Here is a 19,348-nt window from a genome sequence, read left to right as displayed (position 1 = left end):
TTTGGTGACTGTTCCCACGAACTAACACTCATTGACCCCTTCACTCGGTCTTCCACACTGCCCGTGTGGTCCACACCGTGTCCAGCCACCACACAACGCTTCTCTGTCTGATTCTTTCCCTGGCATTGCTCAATGTGTAAGTTCCCCATACAGTTTGTCTCTCTTTCCATGTCCGCACGACCTTCCTCATTTCAACAAGCGTCTTAACTTTGACTCATTACACGATCGTGAGTGCCGTCTCTGGGTCCGTTTTTGCCAGTATCAAGTTGATGAAAAAAATTTATGGGCTTGACTCTTCCCGTCAAGAATACAGGAGGCGTTAAGATGTTCAAACACCAAATAGACTCCCTATCACCACAAGGCATCGAGTCTGCATTAGAGGCGGTTGTCTCCGGCGTTGGCCAAATCAGCACTATCGAGAACGCTGTTTACTGCTGGATGCTTGTAATGGCCTCCGACAGCTCCTTTTTTATTGAACTCAAAGTCCATTGAGCTGTGCCGCACCCTCCTCGTCCTCAGTCAGGGGGGAGAACTTCAAGGGGAGTCCATCGCCTCTCGCTCACATCCACACATTCCTGTGGACAACTCCTGGGCCATGTCTCCATTCATCCTGGTCACCACGCTGCTAACCCACACATTCATGCTGGTAAGTTGCGTGTGTGTGTGTCTGTGTGTGTCTGTGTGTTTCTGTGTGTGTGTCTGTGTGTTTCTGTCTGTGTGTATGCGTCTCTGTGTGTGTGTATGCGTCTGTGTGTGTGTGTGTATGCGTCTCTGTGTGTATGTGTGTGTGCATTGTGACTGAGGGTAGTGTAGTAGGTAGCACTACGCTGCGCTGCGAACCCAGCGGCCCGAATTCGATTCCCGCTCAGGGCCAACACTAACAGCAGTGAGAATGATCTGGAACCGGCCCTGGGTCTCCCCTAGGTCGACTCGGCCTCCTCAAATAAGCATCTCGTGTGGCGTGTAGTAAACATCGCCACTGGGGAGACAAAGGCGGCCGGGCCTGGTGCTGGTCACCAACACCCTCGTGTGCTGTGTCGGCCTTCATAGGTGCTATTCGCTAACAACACTTGCCCCAACAGACTTTTAGAGACTATACGGGGGATCTTTGTATTTGTGTATTTATAATCAACTGTGCCATGTTGACACAGTAGGGGGCACAGGTGGTGCATAAGTGAATTAACGTGGTCACGTGTGGCAGTAAAAGTGAGTTAACGTGGTACACGTGTGAGTGGGTTAGCGTGGTACACGTGTGAGTGTGAGTGAGTTAACGTGGTACACGTGTGAGTGTGAGTGAGTTCACGTGGTACACGTGTGAGTGTGAGTAAGTTAACGTGGTTCACGTGTGAGTGGGTTAGCGTGGTGCACGTGTGAGTGTGAGTGAGTTAACGTGGTGCACGTGTGAGTGTGAGTGGGTTAGCGTGGTGCACGTGTGAGTGTGAGTGGGTTAGCGTGGTGCACGTGTGAGTGTGAGTGAGTTAACGTGGTACACGTGTGAGTGTGAGTGAGTTCACGTGGTACACGTGTGAGTGTAAGTGAGTTAACGTGGTTCACGCGTGAGTGTGAGTTAGTTCTCGTGGTTCACGTGTGAGTGTAAGTGAGTTAACGTGGTTCACGTGTGAGTGTAAGAGAGTTAACGTGGTACACGTGTGAGTGTAAGAGAGTTAACGTGGTACACGTGTGAGTGTAAGTGAGTTAACGTGGTACACGTGAGTGTGAGTTAACGTGCTGTGTGTGTGCAGATGGCTCCAGTCTCTGCACAGGACAATCAAGACAGCTGCCCCCCAGGAAGGTACAGAACCGAGACCAACATCTGCTGCCAGCTGTGCCCCCCAGGTGACGAAGCCACGTGGATTCTTTGTCCGATCGAAAGTCGTTTGAATACATATACTTGATTTATTTAACATATTTATTCTTGTCATTTTTTTTACCTTTCCTATACTTTGCACGATTATAATTTTTAGGATTGTTTGTTGTTTTAACTTTCTGACCCGCCCCATCTGGACATCTTTGAAAAAGCGGTTTTCAGCTCATCGGCTTTCTCCAGCATAAGTTTAGATTCTGGTATGATCTATTGAGCTATCATTTGTGGCCAAGTTGCTTCTGAAAAAAAGCAACATAGATCAGTGAGCTTTACCTGGTAAAGTAAATAAAGATGTTCCGTTTATTTAAATTGACGTAGTTAGCTACAAAGTCGATGATGTGAAATCGTGCACATTGAACTAATTTATTGCGTATAATTTACGTTAATTGGCGATTAAACGCTTTGCTGAGGCTCAAGTTTCGACTTCTCAGGTGGTAGCAAACAATCAAATATTTGCTCTGAGCCCTCCGATAGAAGCTAATTCAAAACCCCTCACCTGCCTCTCCACTTTGCTTCCACGGTGAGAGGCATTGACTTCGGTCCTCTCTTTAGCAACTGAGATAAACAACAACAAAATAATAACCTTTGTTTCACCCAACAGGGACAGCGAAGGTTGAAGACTGCTCATTTGAGGAACATTTCCCAGTCTGCCTTTCGTGTAGCGACGGATCAACATTCACAGACTCGGCAAATAACCTCACCAGCTGCCAAGGATGCAGAATCTGCGACGAGCAAAGTATTTGTCGTATTCTTATTCAACTCTCACACCCGTGACGCTGTGTTCCCAACAGTGGTGGTGTCAGTACATCGTGCGATCACGTGTTTATTGAGGCCCATCTCTTAAATGCCCTTCGTTAAGCAATGACAATTGTACGCTGTGTTCGCACGACTTTCTTTGCCAGGGGAGCTTGTTCAGCATAAGTGCTTCGCAACTGGCGACACGGTGTGCGAGTGCGTGGAAGGAATGTACAGACCAAGCCATTCCGAACCCTGTGAGGTTCTTAAAGGTGAGACCAGTGCCGGATTTAGGCAAGATAATTGTAGAGGTGATACGCGCTGGGATTAGAGATCGTATGCCAGCGCGTAATGATTGGCTGTGTAGGTGGTGACGTGCGCTGACGGTGGAGGATCAGGGGTCAGCGCGGGGTCGTGGGTTACGGGGTACTGATTGGCTGTGGACGGGTGACGTGCTGAGAGGGAGTGATCGGATGGCAGCGCGGTGTGATTGGTGGAGGAGTGTTAACACGCGCTGGGGAAAACGGATCGTAGAGAGAGTGCGTCGTGATTGGTTCATTAAGGAGCGATGCTCACGTTGAAGTACGCATCAGCTCCGCCTCTCGTGAGCAGGGGCTATAAAAGGGGATGCACACAGGCGTGAGGGCAGTGTGTAACCAGCGAAGAATGAAGACGGGGATGAAGACCTAGGGCCCTGCGGTACCTAGTCTCGCTGTCCTAACGGGACCGGGACTCTGTGTAACCCAGAGGCGAGTGTAGTGTGTGTAGCCATAGGCGTAAGGTCTACACGAGCCGAATGCAGTGTATTGTGTAGCCAGGGACATAGGGTCTACACGAGTCGAGTGTATTGTGTAGCCAGGGACATAGGGTCTACACGAGTCGAGTGTATTGTGTAGCCAGGGACATAGGGTCTACACGAGTCGAGTGTATTGTGTAGCCAGAGGCGTAGGGTCTACACGAGTGAAGGGTATCGTGTGTAGCCAGAGGCCTAGAGTTTACACGAGAGTAGTGGAGTGTGAAGTCGGAAGAAAGGAGACTACACGTTGTATTTTGATACGTAAAGATTTAATAAAAGTGTGTTCCCGTCAAGAAGTTCCTGCCGTCAATTCCCATACTTCAACTGGCGTCAGAAGTGAAACGGTCTTCCAAGCATGGATACAAGGAGGAACCGTCGGACCCACGGGATTGACCACGGGGACAACCTCGACGACGCGGGTCAACTGGCATCGGGGGGTGAGGAAGAGGAGTTGCCCACGGGGCAGGATCCGCCGACGGCGCCGGACGAGCCACGGGGGACTGACGCCGTGCTTCGCGAAGCGCACTCCCGTCTGGCGGAGCTGCTGCTCGCCGCCGCGTCCATCTTGGCGGAGATCAGCTCGTCGGGAGGAGCGGGAACGGCGGCCGACGTTCTGCAGGGTCGCCCTGCAGATTCCCGCCAAAACGATTTGGCGATGGCCGCCATTTCATCTGCATCGACTTTTGGCGGGAACGGCCATCACCACGTGGCAGCGGTTCTCCATGCGCGCCCGCTGACGTCACCAACGCGCGCGGCGGACCGCCATCACACACCCGCCGATGGGGCCGCCATCTTACACACCGGCGGGGCGGCAGAGAGGAAGCACGAGGAGGAGGACGACTTCATTTTTCAGCAGCGCCTTCCCACGTTGTCAGCCTTCAAGGCGGAAGGCGGGGATTGGAGCCAATTTCAGCGCAGATTTTTGGCGCATCAGGAGATGTCCGCCTGGTCCGACGCTACGGCACTGCGGGCACTGCCTGCCATGCTGGATGACAACGCGCTCGCGGCCTTCACGTCCGCACGCAGGTCGGACCGCTCCACGCTCAAAGATGCGCTGGCTCTCATGGCCAAGGTCTATGGTCCTCCCTCCGCGTGCCGCCATCATTTTTATGCAAGACGGAAGGCGGACATGGAGACCGTGCTCGCCTACCGCACGGCGTTGCTTGCTCTCGCCGACGCCGCGTTCCCTCGTATGGACGAGGAGGGCCAAGATGCCATGGTTTTGGAGCAGCTGCTCAAGTTGGCGCAGGACCTGGGGGTCCCCATCAACACGGCCGATGAGACCGATATTTCATCCTTACGGGTCGCCACAAGCATACAAGCGCACGAGGTCCTTCAACGTAAACAGGGAGTCGTCTGCAACGCTGCCGTGGCCTCAACTCCGGGCCCAGTTGTCACCGTGCCCCAAGTCGTCAGCCCACGAGAGGAGGCGTTCATCGCGGGACGACCGGGGGACTGGAGATCGGGGGGTCGTTCGCCTCTGCGAGCGGCCCGCAAGCTGGAGCAACCGAGATCTCCGACGACTGTCATCACCTGCTATAACTGCGGCCTCCGGGGCCACGTGGCCTCCGGTTGCCGCGCCCCACGTCAGCGCGCCATGGGACCTCGGCTGGACGACGACCAAGGCCCCAAGTCGTCCCTGCAAACCCCGGCAAGTCGCGGCACCTCACATGCTCGGCCCGCATACTCGGCACATATGGGTCGTCGCGTTGCGGCGGGGGAGAGCCGAGTAGAGTTCGGGAATTCGGTTCAGAGAGGGCGATTCGGCCGGGACCGGGGAGACATTAAATGGTCGGAGTTGGGGCACAGAATAGTGGCTGCCTCAGCGGGTTCATCCGTAGTTACCGGATCTATTGATGGGGTCGAGGTCAGGGTGTTAGTGGACACGGGGGCATCGGCGACTATTATATCGGATCTCATTTATAATATTCTCCCTGTACAATGTCGTCCGCTTCTTCCGGTGGATGTGCCATTTTACGCCGCTAACGGGGGATCGTTGGGCATTATCGGTCAGATTAGGGCATCCATTTGCATTGGTGATATCAAATTGTCGGGACCCGTTTTTGTTTCGTCCTCCCTGGCGGTCCCTTGTCTATTGGGCACTGATTTTTTGGCTAAAATGCCCATCAAAATTCTCATTGATCAGCGTTGCATTGAACTACCATCGGGTCGCCGTATTTCATTTTTGACGAGCCCTAATGAAATTCGGACGGCGTGCGCTACCATACAGGCGTTAGCGACACAGACCGTGCACGTGCCCTCCGGGTTCACAAATGTTAATTCCCCTCCGGTTGCGGAAGCCATGGGTGAAGGAGGCCTCGGAACAGGGCATGCTTTTGGGTCCTTCTAATAGGGCTGTTGGAGGTCTCGATTTGTCGGTGGCTCACACTTTGGTGGGGGCTGACAGGGATCCGTTTGTGATGGTTTTAAACGCTGGGGCGCGGCCGGCCGTCATTCAGCAGGGCACCGTGCTAGCTCACGCGGCGCGGGTCCCTGCGGAGGAGAGGCTGGTTGCGCAGGCGGATCCGAGTCCCACGAAAAACGTTACATTGAAGGAGGACCTCGATTGGGTTGATTCGCTGTGCGCGGACTCTGACGATTTATCAGCGGTACAGTTGGGTGCGCTGCGCGGGTTGCTCATTGAATTTTCGGATGTCTTCAGTAAACATAAGTATGACATTGGGTGCACGGACCTGCTACGCCACCACATTGAAACGGGCGATGCGGCACCGGTCAGGCAAAATCCCTTCCGACTGAGTCCTGCTGAGAAGGAGCATGTTCAGTCGGCAGTTAATGATATGCTAGAAGCCGACATTATTTCGCCTTCCTCCAGTCCTTGGGGAGTGCCTATTGTGCTCGTTAAAAAGCAGGACGGGTCCCTGCGATTTTGCGTCGATTTCCGTCGCCTGAATAAGATCTCTGTGGCCGACGCGTATCCGCTCCCCAGGATGGACGAGTCTCTCGACGCATTGTCTGGTGCGCGATACTTTTCGACTCTTGATTTATTATCCGGATTCTGGCAGTTGCCACTCGACGAAGAGTCTAAGCCTAAGACCGCATTTCGGACTCCAGGGGGCCTGTTTCAGTTTAACCGGTTACCCATGGGACTTCACTCCTCTCCGGCGACGTTTCAGCGTCTTATGGAATTGGTTTTGTCGGGCTTGCAGTGGGATACGTGCCTCATTTACCTTGACGATGTCATTGTTTTCGGTAAAACGTTTGAAGAACACCTCCAGCGATTGAGGGGGGTGTTCTTGCGAATGCGATCGGCTAAATTAAAGTTTAAACCGGCCAAATGCCACCTTTTTCGTAAATCCGTGAGGTACTTGGGTCACATTGTCGACTCTTCGGGGATTTCTACCGATCCTGCGAAGACGGACTGTGTCAGTTCGTGGCCAACGCCCACGTCAGTGTCAGACGTACGCAGTTTCATCGGTTTTGCTTCGTATTATCGCCGATTCGTTGAGCACTTTGCCACCATTGCAAAACCCTTGCACGCTCTAACGGCGAAAGGAGTGAGGTTCCGATGGGGACCGGAGGAGGAGGCTGCATTCTGCTCCCTCCGGGACGCCTTGGTTAGGGCCCCACCCTTGCGCTATCCGGACTTCGCGAGTCCCTTCTTGCTAGACACGGACGCTAGCAACACGGGCATTGGGGGAGTGCTGTCCCAAGTCGTTGGAGGGGTCGAACGAGTGGTCGCCTATGGTAGCAGGGTGTTGTCGCCGGCAGAGCAGCGCTACTGCGTCACCCGTCGCGAACTGCTTGCCATTGTTTTTTTTGTACAACAATTCAGGCCATATCTCTATGGTCGTCATTTCACGGTCCGGACGGACCACGCGGCGCTCCAGTATTCATTGCGGGTCGCCCAGCCCTCGGGCCAATTGTCGCGGTGGTTGGAAGTCCTCCAGGACTATCAGTTCACGACTACGTACCGTAAAGGCTTGCGACACACAAATGCCGATGCCCTGTCGCGGTTGTTGCCTTGTCACAAATGTGCGTGCTTATCGGGATCGGCGCGCTGTAAACCGCCGGTTACGGAAGGTAGGGAGGCGTTGGTTGCGGCCGCGAGCACACCAATTGGGGATGGTCCCGCTACCCCTGGGGGTCAGGACTCGCTGCTCTCAATGTCATTGATTGAGTGGGGCTGTCTCCAAATGGCGGACAGCTCCCTGCTGGCATTGCGCCGCAAGACGGGGGGTTCCGAAGGTAACCACGACCGAACTGGCTCCTACGAGCTTAAGCAAGGCCTATTGATGAGATGGGACAGTTTGTCCCGGCGGCATGCGATTGTGGTGCCTGCTGCTGTGAGGGGGAAGGTTGTCTTGGCCGCACACGAACGCCTCTTGCATTTGGGAGTTAACAAAACGCTTGCCCTGCTTCAGCGTGACTATTATTGGCCGGGAATGGGGGGTGACGTGGTGAACATTCTGAAGGGTTGTGTTGAGTGCGCCAGACGGAAACCACCACCTGTGCCAGCTAATCCACCGCTGCAATCCATCCAGGTCTCGCGCATTAACGAGCTCGTTGCACTCGACATTCTGGGGCCTTTTCCGGTCACGCCTAGGGGTAATAAGTACCTGTTGGTGGGGGTCGAATATTTTACCCGGTGGCCTATGGCGTGGCCACTCGCCAACCAGTCGGCGGCGGCTGTGACGGACGCCTTTGTCCAGGGCTACGTCCTGGACAAGGGGGCTCCCGAACGCTTGCTGACTGACCAAGGGAAGAATTTTTCGAGTAAATTACTGCAAGAGGTGTGCGACCTGTTGGGTACCAAGAAGGTGCGTACCTCCCCGTACCACCCGCAGACGGACGGGATGGTGGAGAGGCTTAACAGGACATTGACTTCTATGTTGTGCCAGCAGGTGTGTGAGGCGCATGTTGATTGGGACCTGCAGGTCCCTGGGGTCCTCGCCGCGTATAGAATGGCCCCCCATGCAGCTACGGGATTTTCCCCGTTTTATCTGATGTACGGTCGGGAAGCCGACCCGCCCATGGAAACGCAGCTGGGTCTGTCCGCACCACGAGCAAATTCGAAATTGGCAGAGCATATTAAATTTAATATTCATAAGCTGACAGAGGCAAGGGAGGCCGCACGGCTTAATTCACGGGCTCGCCAAATTGCAAACGAGCGGTTGCGGGCACGGAAGGTGTCCGTGCACAATTGGGAACCAGGTGACAGGGCCTGGCTGCATTGCCCGCAGGCACCTTTGGCTACGTCGCCTAAATTGTTGAAGCCGTGGCGGGGACCCGTGGAGGTCGTGCGGGTTGCACGCCCCCAGTGCGTTCAGATAAAATGGGGAAAACGCCGTTGGTACGTCCACCCCTCCCGACTGAAACCGTTCTCGCCTCCGTATGGCCTCCCCTTGTGTCATGAGGGCCGAGCATGTGACGTGACCAGCGACCCTGAGGGGGAATTGTCTTTGCCTGCTCCTCACATGTCTCCGCCTGATCCGCTCCCAGGTGTCTCGGAACTGACAGCTGCCGACCACCGGCGGCCGGATCTTGAGCAGCCGGAGCCACCGGACGGTCGCCAACGTCCCGTCCCATACGACGGACCGGCCAGACGGACTCGCGCTAGGTCGCGCTACTTTGTGTGACCTGCCACGTGAGGAGTCGAGGCAGCCGGAGCGCCTCGGCACTGCGTTTAGTCACAGAGACACTTGGCGCGTTCGGTTTCCGGTGTTCGCTTTTATTGTGTTCGTTTTCCGGTGTTCGCTTTTATTGTGTTGTTCGTCGGGCTGTATATTGCTTCATATTTAAGTGTTGTGTTGTGTTGTTGTTGTTGCGTTACGGGGCACACTGAGAGGTGGAGTTTCTTTGTTACTGCATTGACGTTAGGTTGTGTTGTTGGTTAACAGCCGGGCCGGCTGCAAGCTATGTGGGAGGGGGTGATGTAGAGGTGATACGCGCTGGGATTAGAGATCGTATGCCAGCGCGTAATGATTGGCTGTGTAGGTGGTGACGTGCGCTGACGGTGGAGGATCAGGGGTCAGCGCGGGGTCGTGGGTTACGGGGTACTGATTGGCTGTGGACGGGTGACGTGCTGAGAGGGAGTGATCGGATGGCAGCGCGGTGTGATTGGTGGAGGAGTGTTAACACGCGCTGGGGAAAACGGATCGTAGAGAGAGTGCGTCGTGATTGGTTCATTAAGGAGCGATGCTCACGTTGAAGTACGCATCAGCTCCGCCTCTCGTGAGCAGGGGCTATAAAAGGGGATGCACACAGGCGTGAGGGCAGTGTGTAACCAGCGAAGAATGAAGACGGGGATGAAGACCTAGGGCCCTGCGGTACCTAGTCCCGCTGTCCTAACGGGACCGGGACTCTGTGTAACCCAGAGGCGAGTGTAGTGTGTGTAGCCATAGGCGTAAGGTCTACACGAGCCGAATGCAGTGTATTGTGTAGCCAGGGACATAGGATCTACACGAGTCGAGTGTATTGTGTAGCCAGGGACATAGGGTCTACACGAGTCGAGTGTATTGTGTAGCCAGGGACATAGGGTCTACACGAGTCGAGTGTATTGTGTAGCCAGAGGCGTAGGGTCTACACGAGTGAAGGGTATCGTGTGTAGCCAGAGGCCTAGAGTTTACACGAGAGTAGTGGAGTGTGAAGTCGGAAGAAAGGAGACTACACGTTGTATTTTGATACGTAAAGATTTAATAAAAGTGTGTTCCCGTCAAGAAGTTCCTGCCGTCAATTCCCATACTTCATAATGATTAACGTGGTTTCTGGAGCGCTATTCGCACAGGGCCTCAAAGAGCTTTGTGTGCAGGTATGTGTCTTTAACTTCTTTGCACCATACACAAGCCAACCATGATAATTGGAGATGCGGGGAAAGGACAACAAACTAAACACAACAACAGCAAGCAGTTCTATAGTCATGGGCTCCATGTGAATCTTGTCGAGTTAAGGAGAAAGCCTGCAGTAAAAATGGGTGAGAATCAGCAGATGTACGGTTTTTTCGCAGTGGAATATAAAACTTAAGCAGATTGGTGGTCAGCTATTAAGGAGCCAACTCATTGAAGCTAAGTAAGCTACAGCGTAGGGCATCACATTATCACTTGGGGCCTCTAAATTCCCCAAAATAATAATAATACATTTACAGTTTTACATAATCGGTTGAAATTAAGGAGGTAGGGGGAAAATTACTGTCGAGAGCGGTTATTTTCATTCCGATATGACAAAAAATATGCAGGCATTACTCAATAATAGAGATTTTTTTTTGGGTTAGATCGCGTAAATATATAAATGTGTCATTTAACCCACCACCACCCGACACAACCAACTAGTAAGGGTTGTCACGTAAACAGAATGTGCCAATTCGTCACTAGTACAACACACCGGTGTGTTGGAGAGCCAAACCACATTTACAAACTGAGTATGACGTGTCGCCAGTAATTATAACTATCTTCATCAGGCGACAGCCAGATTTGTGGAGAAGTTCACCTGTTTCGTTCCTTATATAGAGGCGTAGATGTGGTGACCAAACTTCTAAGCTCTTGAGTCAACGTACATTATGCATGTGCATTATGCGGGACCATTGATCTTGTCCTTCCTACGTGATAAACAGCAATTACTCGATTTACGAACCCTAAGCTTGACATAGCTTAGGGCCCTCAGCAAGTCCAAATTTGGCCCTGGGTAAGACACAAGTTGTGTTGTACATGGTGTGGTTAAATTACAACGTAGATTTTCGTAGCCAATACGTTCATCGTTATTTGTTTGTGTTCGGCCACGTGGCTAGTTTTATGCCAAAATTAAACTTAACGAAAACGAAGGTTTTTTTAAAGCTATTTTTATTTTAGACACGTAAGGCCCACTGAGCTATCAGAAGCAAGGAGTCCAAACAACATTACTGGGCAAAGGGAGCTCGCCTTCCAGTGTTTGCAGATCCTCAAAGGTTTGAGAAAGGAGCCAATCACGGTGAATGTTGCTGTTGGGTCCTCTGCTGAGGAGGTGTGAATGAGAGAGGGGGGGGGGGGTGATTGTGTTAAGGCTGCCTTTTATGACATCGTGCCGTACCAATGAAATTCCCACCTGGTACAGATACAATACCGAAGTAAGGTAAGAGATGGATTCCAGCTGGTTCATCAGCCAGTGACCTGGTGATTAATGCCCATTCTGGGAAAGTTTCCCTACTGCTGGGCCTAGAACTTGCCACATTGGTGGTTTGGCCTAATCAACCAAATTAAAACTCCTGCCCGCGTACTATGTGTAATTGAAGACGTTAATCTTTCCACATCTCCATGAGTCATAGAGCAATTGCATAGGTGGTAGGTGGTTAGGGCTAAGGGGGCTTAGACCCTTCAAACCTATACATGCCGTTCGAGATTTGAAGCTTTCGTGACTGCAAGGATTCATACTCTTAGTTTTTTCGGTCAAGTCACGTAGGTAAAAATAAATTAATAAAAATAAAATAATAAATGCATGCCGGTTTGTAATTACTGGCGAAACGTCGTACTCGAATTGTAAATGTTGTGGGTTCACTCTCCAACACACAGCCGGTGTGCTGAACTAGTAACGAATTGGCACCACATTCTGTTTACGCGCCAACCCTTACTAATTGGGCTGTGTCGGGTGGTGGCAGGTTTAACGGCACATTTATATTTATGCAATCCCACCCAAAAAAACCGCTTATCAATGATATTGGTCGCGAAAGCCTCGTACGTGTTATACATCTGTAATGAGATGACTTCCGAGCAGTGAGGGTTTCTTATTTATTTCTCGATACTTTAAGGACAGGGTCACTGAATAACACGAGCGCTGAGTGAGTTTTAGCTTAGCCACCCAAACAGCCACATTGGCAACACACAACTATATAGCTGACTGACTATATAGTGACGATGACCATGAAGACTGCATAGCCGGCTAGCTATGCAGTGACGATGACGACGAAGAGATGGCAGTGATGACAGCGACCACAGGCCCCATGACAGCCTCGAACCCCCGTTTGCCTCTCCCTTATATCCCTCCAGCGTGGCGAAGCCCCGTCCCTGGCCACGCCCCTTTTATGGAACTCTCTCGCTGGTTCCAGGAGCTTCCAGATCGATCCCTTCCTCAACCCTTGGCCCAGTTACACCCCCCTTGTGGTTGCTTATATGTGTGTCGTTCTATAACGCACCTATACCCGTAGTTAGCCCCCATGGCCAGCAAATGTCACCCTGTCACTACACATCCATCAATATCAGTATGTGTGGACGGAGCTTGGAGCAGATGCATTTCAGCAGCATCAGAATCTTTATTTAGACTACAGGAGGAGGAGGAATCCGATGAGCTATGAAGCTCTTTTTCACAGATGTCCAGGAGGGGCAGGGGAGTCAACAAGTTACGACAACAAACAACAACAAACAACAACACGAACATCGAGAGGAGGGCAACATAGAGAAAAGTGGGAGGCAGTGAAAGGATGGTCAGAAAAATAAGAAGAGCCCTGGGCAGCTGAACTAGAGAAAGTTACCATGGTGGGAAGAGCGGGTGGTGCAACTTGCAGTCACCCCATTCATTTGAACACATTCCGTTTTGAGTCATTCTACTGGCCTGGCTCAATTCCACCGGCGTTGTCTTCAGCACTGAGTAGAACGTCTTGTTGTTATGCGAGTGTAAATATTGCATATATATAACATTATATTACGTGTGTGTTTTGTGTTGTAGGCTCATTGAATTGGATTTGGGTTGTCGTATTCATTATTTTTGCTGCTTTGGGTGGAGTTGCTGTTTTCGTATATTGGTTTAAGAAAGTGAAAACATCTCAACATGCGGGTGAGTTCCATTGTCATCCTGGCATCGTGTTCACTCTGTTGTCAAACAGTGTCTATAACCTGCTTTGACATGTGGATAAAAAACATGGACACACTTTACGTTAAAATAAATTTTCGACCGAAAAATACGAACACCGCAACCTGATCTCACCCTAACACTCACTGCTGTTGATTCATTTTCAATTGGTAATGAATATATTCACATGAAGTAATCACACGTTTCATAAGTACAAACTGACCACACACTGAATACGGAGTGATCAATAACACAGGGCTACTGGGTCACACGCTGCTCCTCAATGCCGCCAGTCTGGTTGTGTTCCTCGCTATTCGAGGGATGATTTCTCAAACCGGACGTTCCCTGCCCTTAGGACTTGCCCTGTGTAACCACAATGCCCGTGTTTGTGTCCCATGATGAAGGTTCCCATGCCACCGACTCTGAGAGGCAACCGCTGAGTAGCGACGATCGCTCCGAGCCAACCCAATCGGAACCACAGGTGACAACTCCTACCACACCACCTCCACCACCATCACCACCGCACTCCAGGCACACGATCGGCTACTAACGCTGCCTGTTCCAACTCCTCACCCTGGTCTACAAATTCTTTCATGGTCTTGCCTCACCATATCTTGCCACGCTTGTAACTTTCTCTGTGTCGCCTTTTCGCCCTCATCAGTCTGAATCTTTGCCGTCTCTCCTTGCTCCTCATTCTCGTTGTGCTCAATCCAAGCAAGTTCCATTGCAGAGTCCACGTCCTAACAGTGGCCGTGTCGCAGGTGGAGGTTGCCGTTGTGAGAGACGCCGTGGAGATGATCCAAGAGAAGATGGCCTCGGGTGGAGGTGCCGTGTGGACGTGGCTGAGTGACCGCTGCTCAGAGCTGCTGGGGAGTGGAGGCGGTGGGGTCGGGCCCCACCTCTTGCTCGACCTCTTCCTGCGGGAGCTCATCGACGAGGCCGAGTACTGGAAGGCACGCGGCCTCCCTGATGCGTCGCGACTAGCACACTACGTCATCGCCCTCGTGGTAGACAGAGGAGAGGAGGCCTGCGGGAAGTTCAGGGACATTTACGAGGACTTCAGTAGCAGGAAGAGAACATTTCTAGACATGCAGAGTCAGGCTGGTAAGTACATAAATGACTCGTACATTGCAACATTACCTGTATCACTATAACGTAATATGTTTAATTCGATGTGTAGGTCATGCGGTGGAGTTTGAGAGTGGTAGCCACGCTGGTCAGGGCAGCTTGGTAGATTGCATCATTCAAACGGTCAAGAAGAGCAAGTGGGCTGGGACAGAACGTGCCGTTAGAAGGAATGAGAGGCGATGGTCAAATATAGCGGTGGAGGATGCCCGCTGAGGAGACGGGGCAAATAAATGAGTTTGTGTGCAGGTGGTCGGTGGATTATTACCTCCCGGGTTTGTAGAGATGGAAACGGCTTGAAGGCCTTCATGTGGCAGTCGATTGATCTCGGTTGTTGATGATGATGACATAAATAACGACATCAAGACAGCTCCGTATCCTCCACAGAAACCGTGTTTGTGCCTCGTTATGTTAATTGGGTTATATTCCACGCGTCCATCCCCCAAGCTGCACATTTTCTTCTCATCCCCACAACTACCCCACGTGTCCCACTGCCATGATTCGACCGTTCAACCAACACAGCAGGAGCAGCGGTGGTGTCCCTGGCAGCATCATCAACGCCAAATGATCTCATTCATCTGATAACGCCGTTAATTATTTTATTGTTACAGAAATCTGCTCACCAACATACGACCCTAACACAGCAAATGGGTTCCTACTGCTCTCCACGGACCTCAAGACGGTAACAAAAGCAGCTGATCAACTGTACCCACATCACATGGAGAGGTTTGAGTCCGTCCCCCAAGTGCTGTGCTCAGAGGGATTCTCCTCCGGGCGCCACTACTGGGAGCTGCACGTGGGCTGTGCAGAGCAATACATGGTCGGTGTCGCTTGTGGGAAGAATGCGATGGAGAGAGAAGAATGTATTGCTGGGCTGGACGGGGTTAGACTGTCCTGGTGCGTGTGGAGACGCGAGGCTGAGCTCGTGGCTGCTCACAATGGAGAAGTCACCGTGCTGAACCCGCCAGTGCCTCCCCAGCGAATCGGGATTCACCTGGACTGTGGCAATCTGAAGCTCACGTTTGTTTGTGCTGAGACCATGACGCCTCTGCACGATTTTTATTTGGAGGAGTGGAAACGCTCCGTTACGCTACGTCCTGCAGTGTTGCTGCTTAGTGGATCGATTACCATTGGTGAGATCAGTCATTCATATAATTAACATATTTCACCTAGTTGTTGGCAGTAGGCTTCACTTGATATCAGCTTAAACATCACTCTTGCAATAGCAATACCCAGGTTGTCATCGCTAGTAGTACGATTCATACTCTTTGGTTTTTTCGGTAAAGTCAAGTAGGTGAAAATAAAATAAAAAAATGAAAACTAAATTAAATCACGACGTTTCAGGCGCAACACAATCGTCCGTCATCAGGTGGGAAAGCACAGTATACTGCTGAGGTAGACTGTTTTAAAAGGTTTGAAATGAGTGTAGCTCAAGGGTTATAAAGTGGCCGGGGTTAGTGATGTTAATGTGAGAAATTAGCATGTAACTGTGAGATTGAAGAGCAGCCTCCTGCTAATCCCTCACATTAACATAGCCACTTCCGTGCCCTCGTTTAGGAGGCCGCTCTTCAATCTCACAGTTACATGCTAATTTCTCACATTAACATCACTAACCCCAGCCACTTCTGTATAACCCTTGAGCTACACCCATTTAAACCCTTTTAAATCAGTCTACCTCAGCAGTATACTGTGCATTCCCACCTGATGACGGATGCTTGTGTTGCGCCCGAAATGTCGTGATTTAATCTAGTTTTAATTTTTTTATTTTATTTTCACCTACGTGACTTTACCAAAAAAACAAAGAGTATGGATCCTTGCAGTCACAAAAACTTCAAATCAAGTAGTACGATTCATAATTTAGTTTTGAGTGAGGCCAAGTAATGATCGCTCTACATGTGCCGTCAAAACCTACAACAAATCGACAGCCAAACTAAACGCTACGCATGTTTAGAGATTCTCCAGCTGAAGATGGCTGGCAGTAATAGAATCAAATATAATATTTACAACACAAAAAAATATTTAAATTATTTTTAGAATTGTGTAAGCTTCAAAACACGTCAGATTTAGCATTTTGTAGCTTAATCCATTTTTTACGATCCACTCATGTGGATCGTTAAAACTCGCACTCAGAGGCAGTGTTCTAGATACTGAAAAACAGCGATGCCCTGAGAAATTAAGCAGCTCTTGCCTAGCAATTGCCTGTGGCTGAGGACTTTGCATTTGCTCTGGATTCTCTCACGTCTCTCATTTGCGTGTTTTTGTTCACCCCTCTCTTAGCCCAACCCCTCAGTGGTGATGTCAACAAATCCGTTCACCAGAAGGTTTATGAGTACGAGGCCGGTTTGACGCCTGTGCGGAATGAGATGGTGGCCCTGCTGCGCAGGAGACCCTATCTCTTCCTGCATGAGATGTTGATGCAGGGCCACATCGAAGCGCACATATACTGGAAGGCGTACATGGAAAACATTTCCATAAAGTGTGAAAAGTTCATCCGCGAGGAAGTTGAAAGTGTAAAGAAGGACGGGGAGCTCGAGGAAGTGATGGAAGCCACTAGAAGTAATGAAAGAGACTTCCTCGCCATGTTAAAATCGTCAGGTAAGAGACAAACCACTTCAATACCAGCACACCTCATGCTTGCAAGCTTCCGTTTATAGTCATCACAAGTGTTATTGTTGTAACATAATTTGTCAACGTCAGTGTACAAGATGGACATTGGGAAGGTTGTCAGGAGAGTGAGACGTCAAGGTGGGCATGAAGTCTCAATCATCTGTGGCTCTGACAAAGGTTCGCTCTGTCACTGCTGTTGCTGTAAACGATGCCGTTTACAACCAGAATACTAAATTCCAGATAGTTTAGGTATTCATCCACAATCAGCAACGATTTATCTGGTAAAATAAAGATCTCATTGTTTTAAATTGTAAGCATGCACCTCCGATAAGCACTCTTGGCTACGTACGGCGAGGAAGAAGTTCAACACGCATGCAAACATATCACTATTCTTGTTTTGTTTTCAGAAAGGTGTTCTCCCACCGTGAACCCCAATTCCGTGAACTCCGACCTCCGCCTCTCCGTCGACCTCAGGACGGTGACTCTGTCCTCCGAGCGCCACTCTTACCCCCACCACCTCGAGCGCTTTGAGAACTCCGCTCAGGCGCTGTGCCGCGAGGGCTTCTCCAGCGGCGCGCACTACTGGGAGGTGGACGTGGGCGGCGCGGAGCAGTTCAGAGTGGGCGTCGCGTGCGCCACTCTGCCGCGCGGAGGGAGCGCGGAGGCGCAGCTCCTGGGCGCGGGCGCGGACTCCTGGTGCCTGTGGAGACGCGAGGGCGGCTACGCGGCGAGCCACCGCGGCCGCCACACCGCACTGGCGGCCGTGCGCCCTCCTCCCAGGAAGATCGGCGTTCACCTGCGTTGGGAAGAGGGGCTCCTCTCGTTCTACTGCGCCGACACCAGGAGGCGGCTGCACTCATTCAATGCCACCGCCTCCCCAGGCCCTCTCTACCCCGCCCTGTGCGTGCACAAGGGGACGGTAACCATACTTCGCAAGAGTCTACGGTTTGAGGAGGGTGAAGGAGCGACCGTTGAGATGGAGGAGAGTGGGGGAGTGAAGGGAGGTGTGGTAGAAGGTGTGGGAGTGAACAGCGACACGAGTAAGAATGTGGAGCTGCACAGCAACGTCGTGGAGAATAGAGGAGAGAAGAGTGGAGGAGAGAAGAGTGGAGTAGAGGAGAGTGGAGTAGAGAAGAGTGGAGTAGAGAAGAGTGGACTAGTGGAGAGTGTAGTAGTGAAGAGTGTAGTAGAGAAGAGTGGAGGAGTGAAGAGTGGAGTAGAGAAGAGTGGAGGAGAGAAGAGTGGAGTAGAGAAGAGTGGAGGAGTGAAGAGTGGAGTAGAGGAGAGTGGAGGAGTGAAGAGTGGAGTAGAGAAGACTGGAGGAGAGAAGAGTGGAGGAGAGAAGAGTGGAGTAGAGGAGGGTGGAGCATCGCAGATTGAGGTGGGGGATGGAGGAACTGGGGGAGGTGCTGCTGGGGAGAGTGAGGCCAGCAACGGGGTAACGCAAATCTCGAGTGGGGCTGGTGGGGGCACGATGAGCGGAGCAGAGAGCGACGCAACTAAACTTGGGGACGTGAACATTGGCTTAGGGACGATTGAAGGAGAGAAGAGTGAAGTGAAGGTTGATGGCGGAGGAGGGAAGAGTGGTTTGGAGGAGAGTGGAGTGTTGCATAATGAGTCGGAGGATGGAGGTACTGGGGTAAATGGTGCTGGGCAGAGTGGGGATGTGGAGAAACACACTGTGACGACTGGGAGTGGTGGTGAGAAAAGTAAGGGGAAAAAGGAGAGATCAATTGGGAGTAAACTTAAAGGAATAAAAATGGCTGTGATTAAACGTGAGGGAATGAAAAGGAAGGTGGATGGAGCAGTAAACAATGACAAGAGTGAAAATGTTGACGTGGACTGCAAGGTCGGGGATAATGAAAGAGATGAGAGGGATGTCGAGGTGGGGGGTGGCGGAATGGAGGGGGGTGGTGCTGGGGAGAGTGCGGATGCGGATAAAAAATCTGAGGCGACTGGGAGAGACGGTGTGGTAATTATAGGGCGTTTAACATCACTGAGTGGAGAGAGTGAAAGTGGGGGAGTGAATAGTGAGGTGGATGAAAGTGGAGAAGTGAATATCGATGGCGTTGATGGTGGAGAGAAGAGTGGAGTAGAGGAGAGTGGAGTGTCACAGATTGAGGTGGGGGGTGGTGGAATGGGGGGAAATTGTGCTGGGGAAGTGAAGGAAACTGTGAGGAGCGGCGGCGGTGACGTAGAGAATGAAGGGAGAGTGCAGACAATTATGGGGGCAGTTTATAGGTACTTTACAGGAGCTTCGAGTGAGGTGGGAGAGGTTGAAGTAAAGGAGAGCGATGCTGGGAATGGTGCAGGAGAGAAGAAGAGTGGGAAGGAGGTGTAGGAGGAGGGGAGAGGGAAGAGCGTGAGAGTGGAGGGACACAAAACGCCGACTGTGCAGGCGTTGAGAATTCAGATGAAGACTTCGCCCCATGATGATTCCAGATTCTCAA

The 19,348-nt window shown here is 51.5% G+C and overlaps 1 protein-coding gene across 1 annotated transcript; it reads left to right on the top strand.

Annotated features, from left to right (window-relative positions):
* Window positions 1-294: 294 nt before the first annotated feature.
* On the top strand, window positions 295-19,348 carry LOC133359403 (uncharacterized). The gene is made up of 10 exons (XM_061577813.1): window positions 295-646; window positions 1,743-1,836; window positions 2,466-2,600; window positions 2,767-2,871; window positions 13,044-13,151; window positions 13,571-13,647; window positions 13,928-14,270; window positions 14,903-15,424; window positions 16,569-16,886; window positions 17,306-19,348. Exons 1-10 carry the CDS (start codon window positions 596-598, stop codon window positions 19,237-19,239), a joined length of 3,687 nt encoding a protein of 1,228 aa, XP_061433797.1. The 5' UTR covers window positions 295-595; the 3' UTR covers window positions 19,240-19,348.

Source organism: Lethenteron reissneri, chromosome 65, assembly GCF_015708825.2.
Source record: "Lethenteron reissneri isolate LAM-NWPU_2019-01 chromosome 65, ASM1570882v1, whole genome shotgun sequence".
NCBI lineage: Eukaryota > Metazoa > Chordata > Hyperoartia > Petromyzontiformes > Petromyzontidae > Lethenteron > Lethenteron reissneri.
The sequence above is the reverse complement of the archived record's forward strand: the minus strand, read 5'-3'. Positions and strand labels throughout refer to the sequence as shown.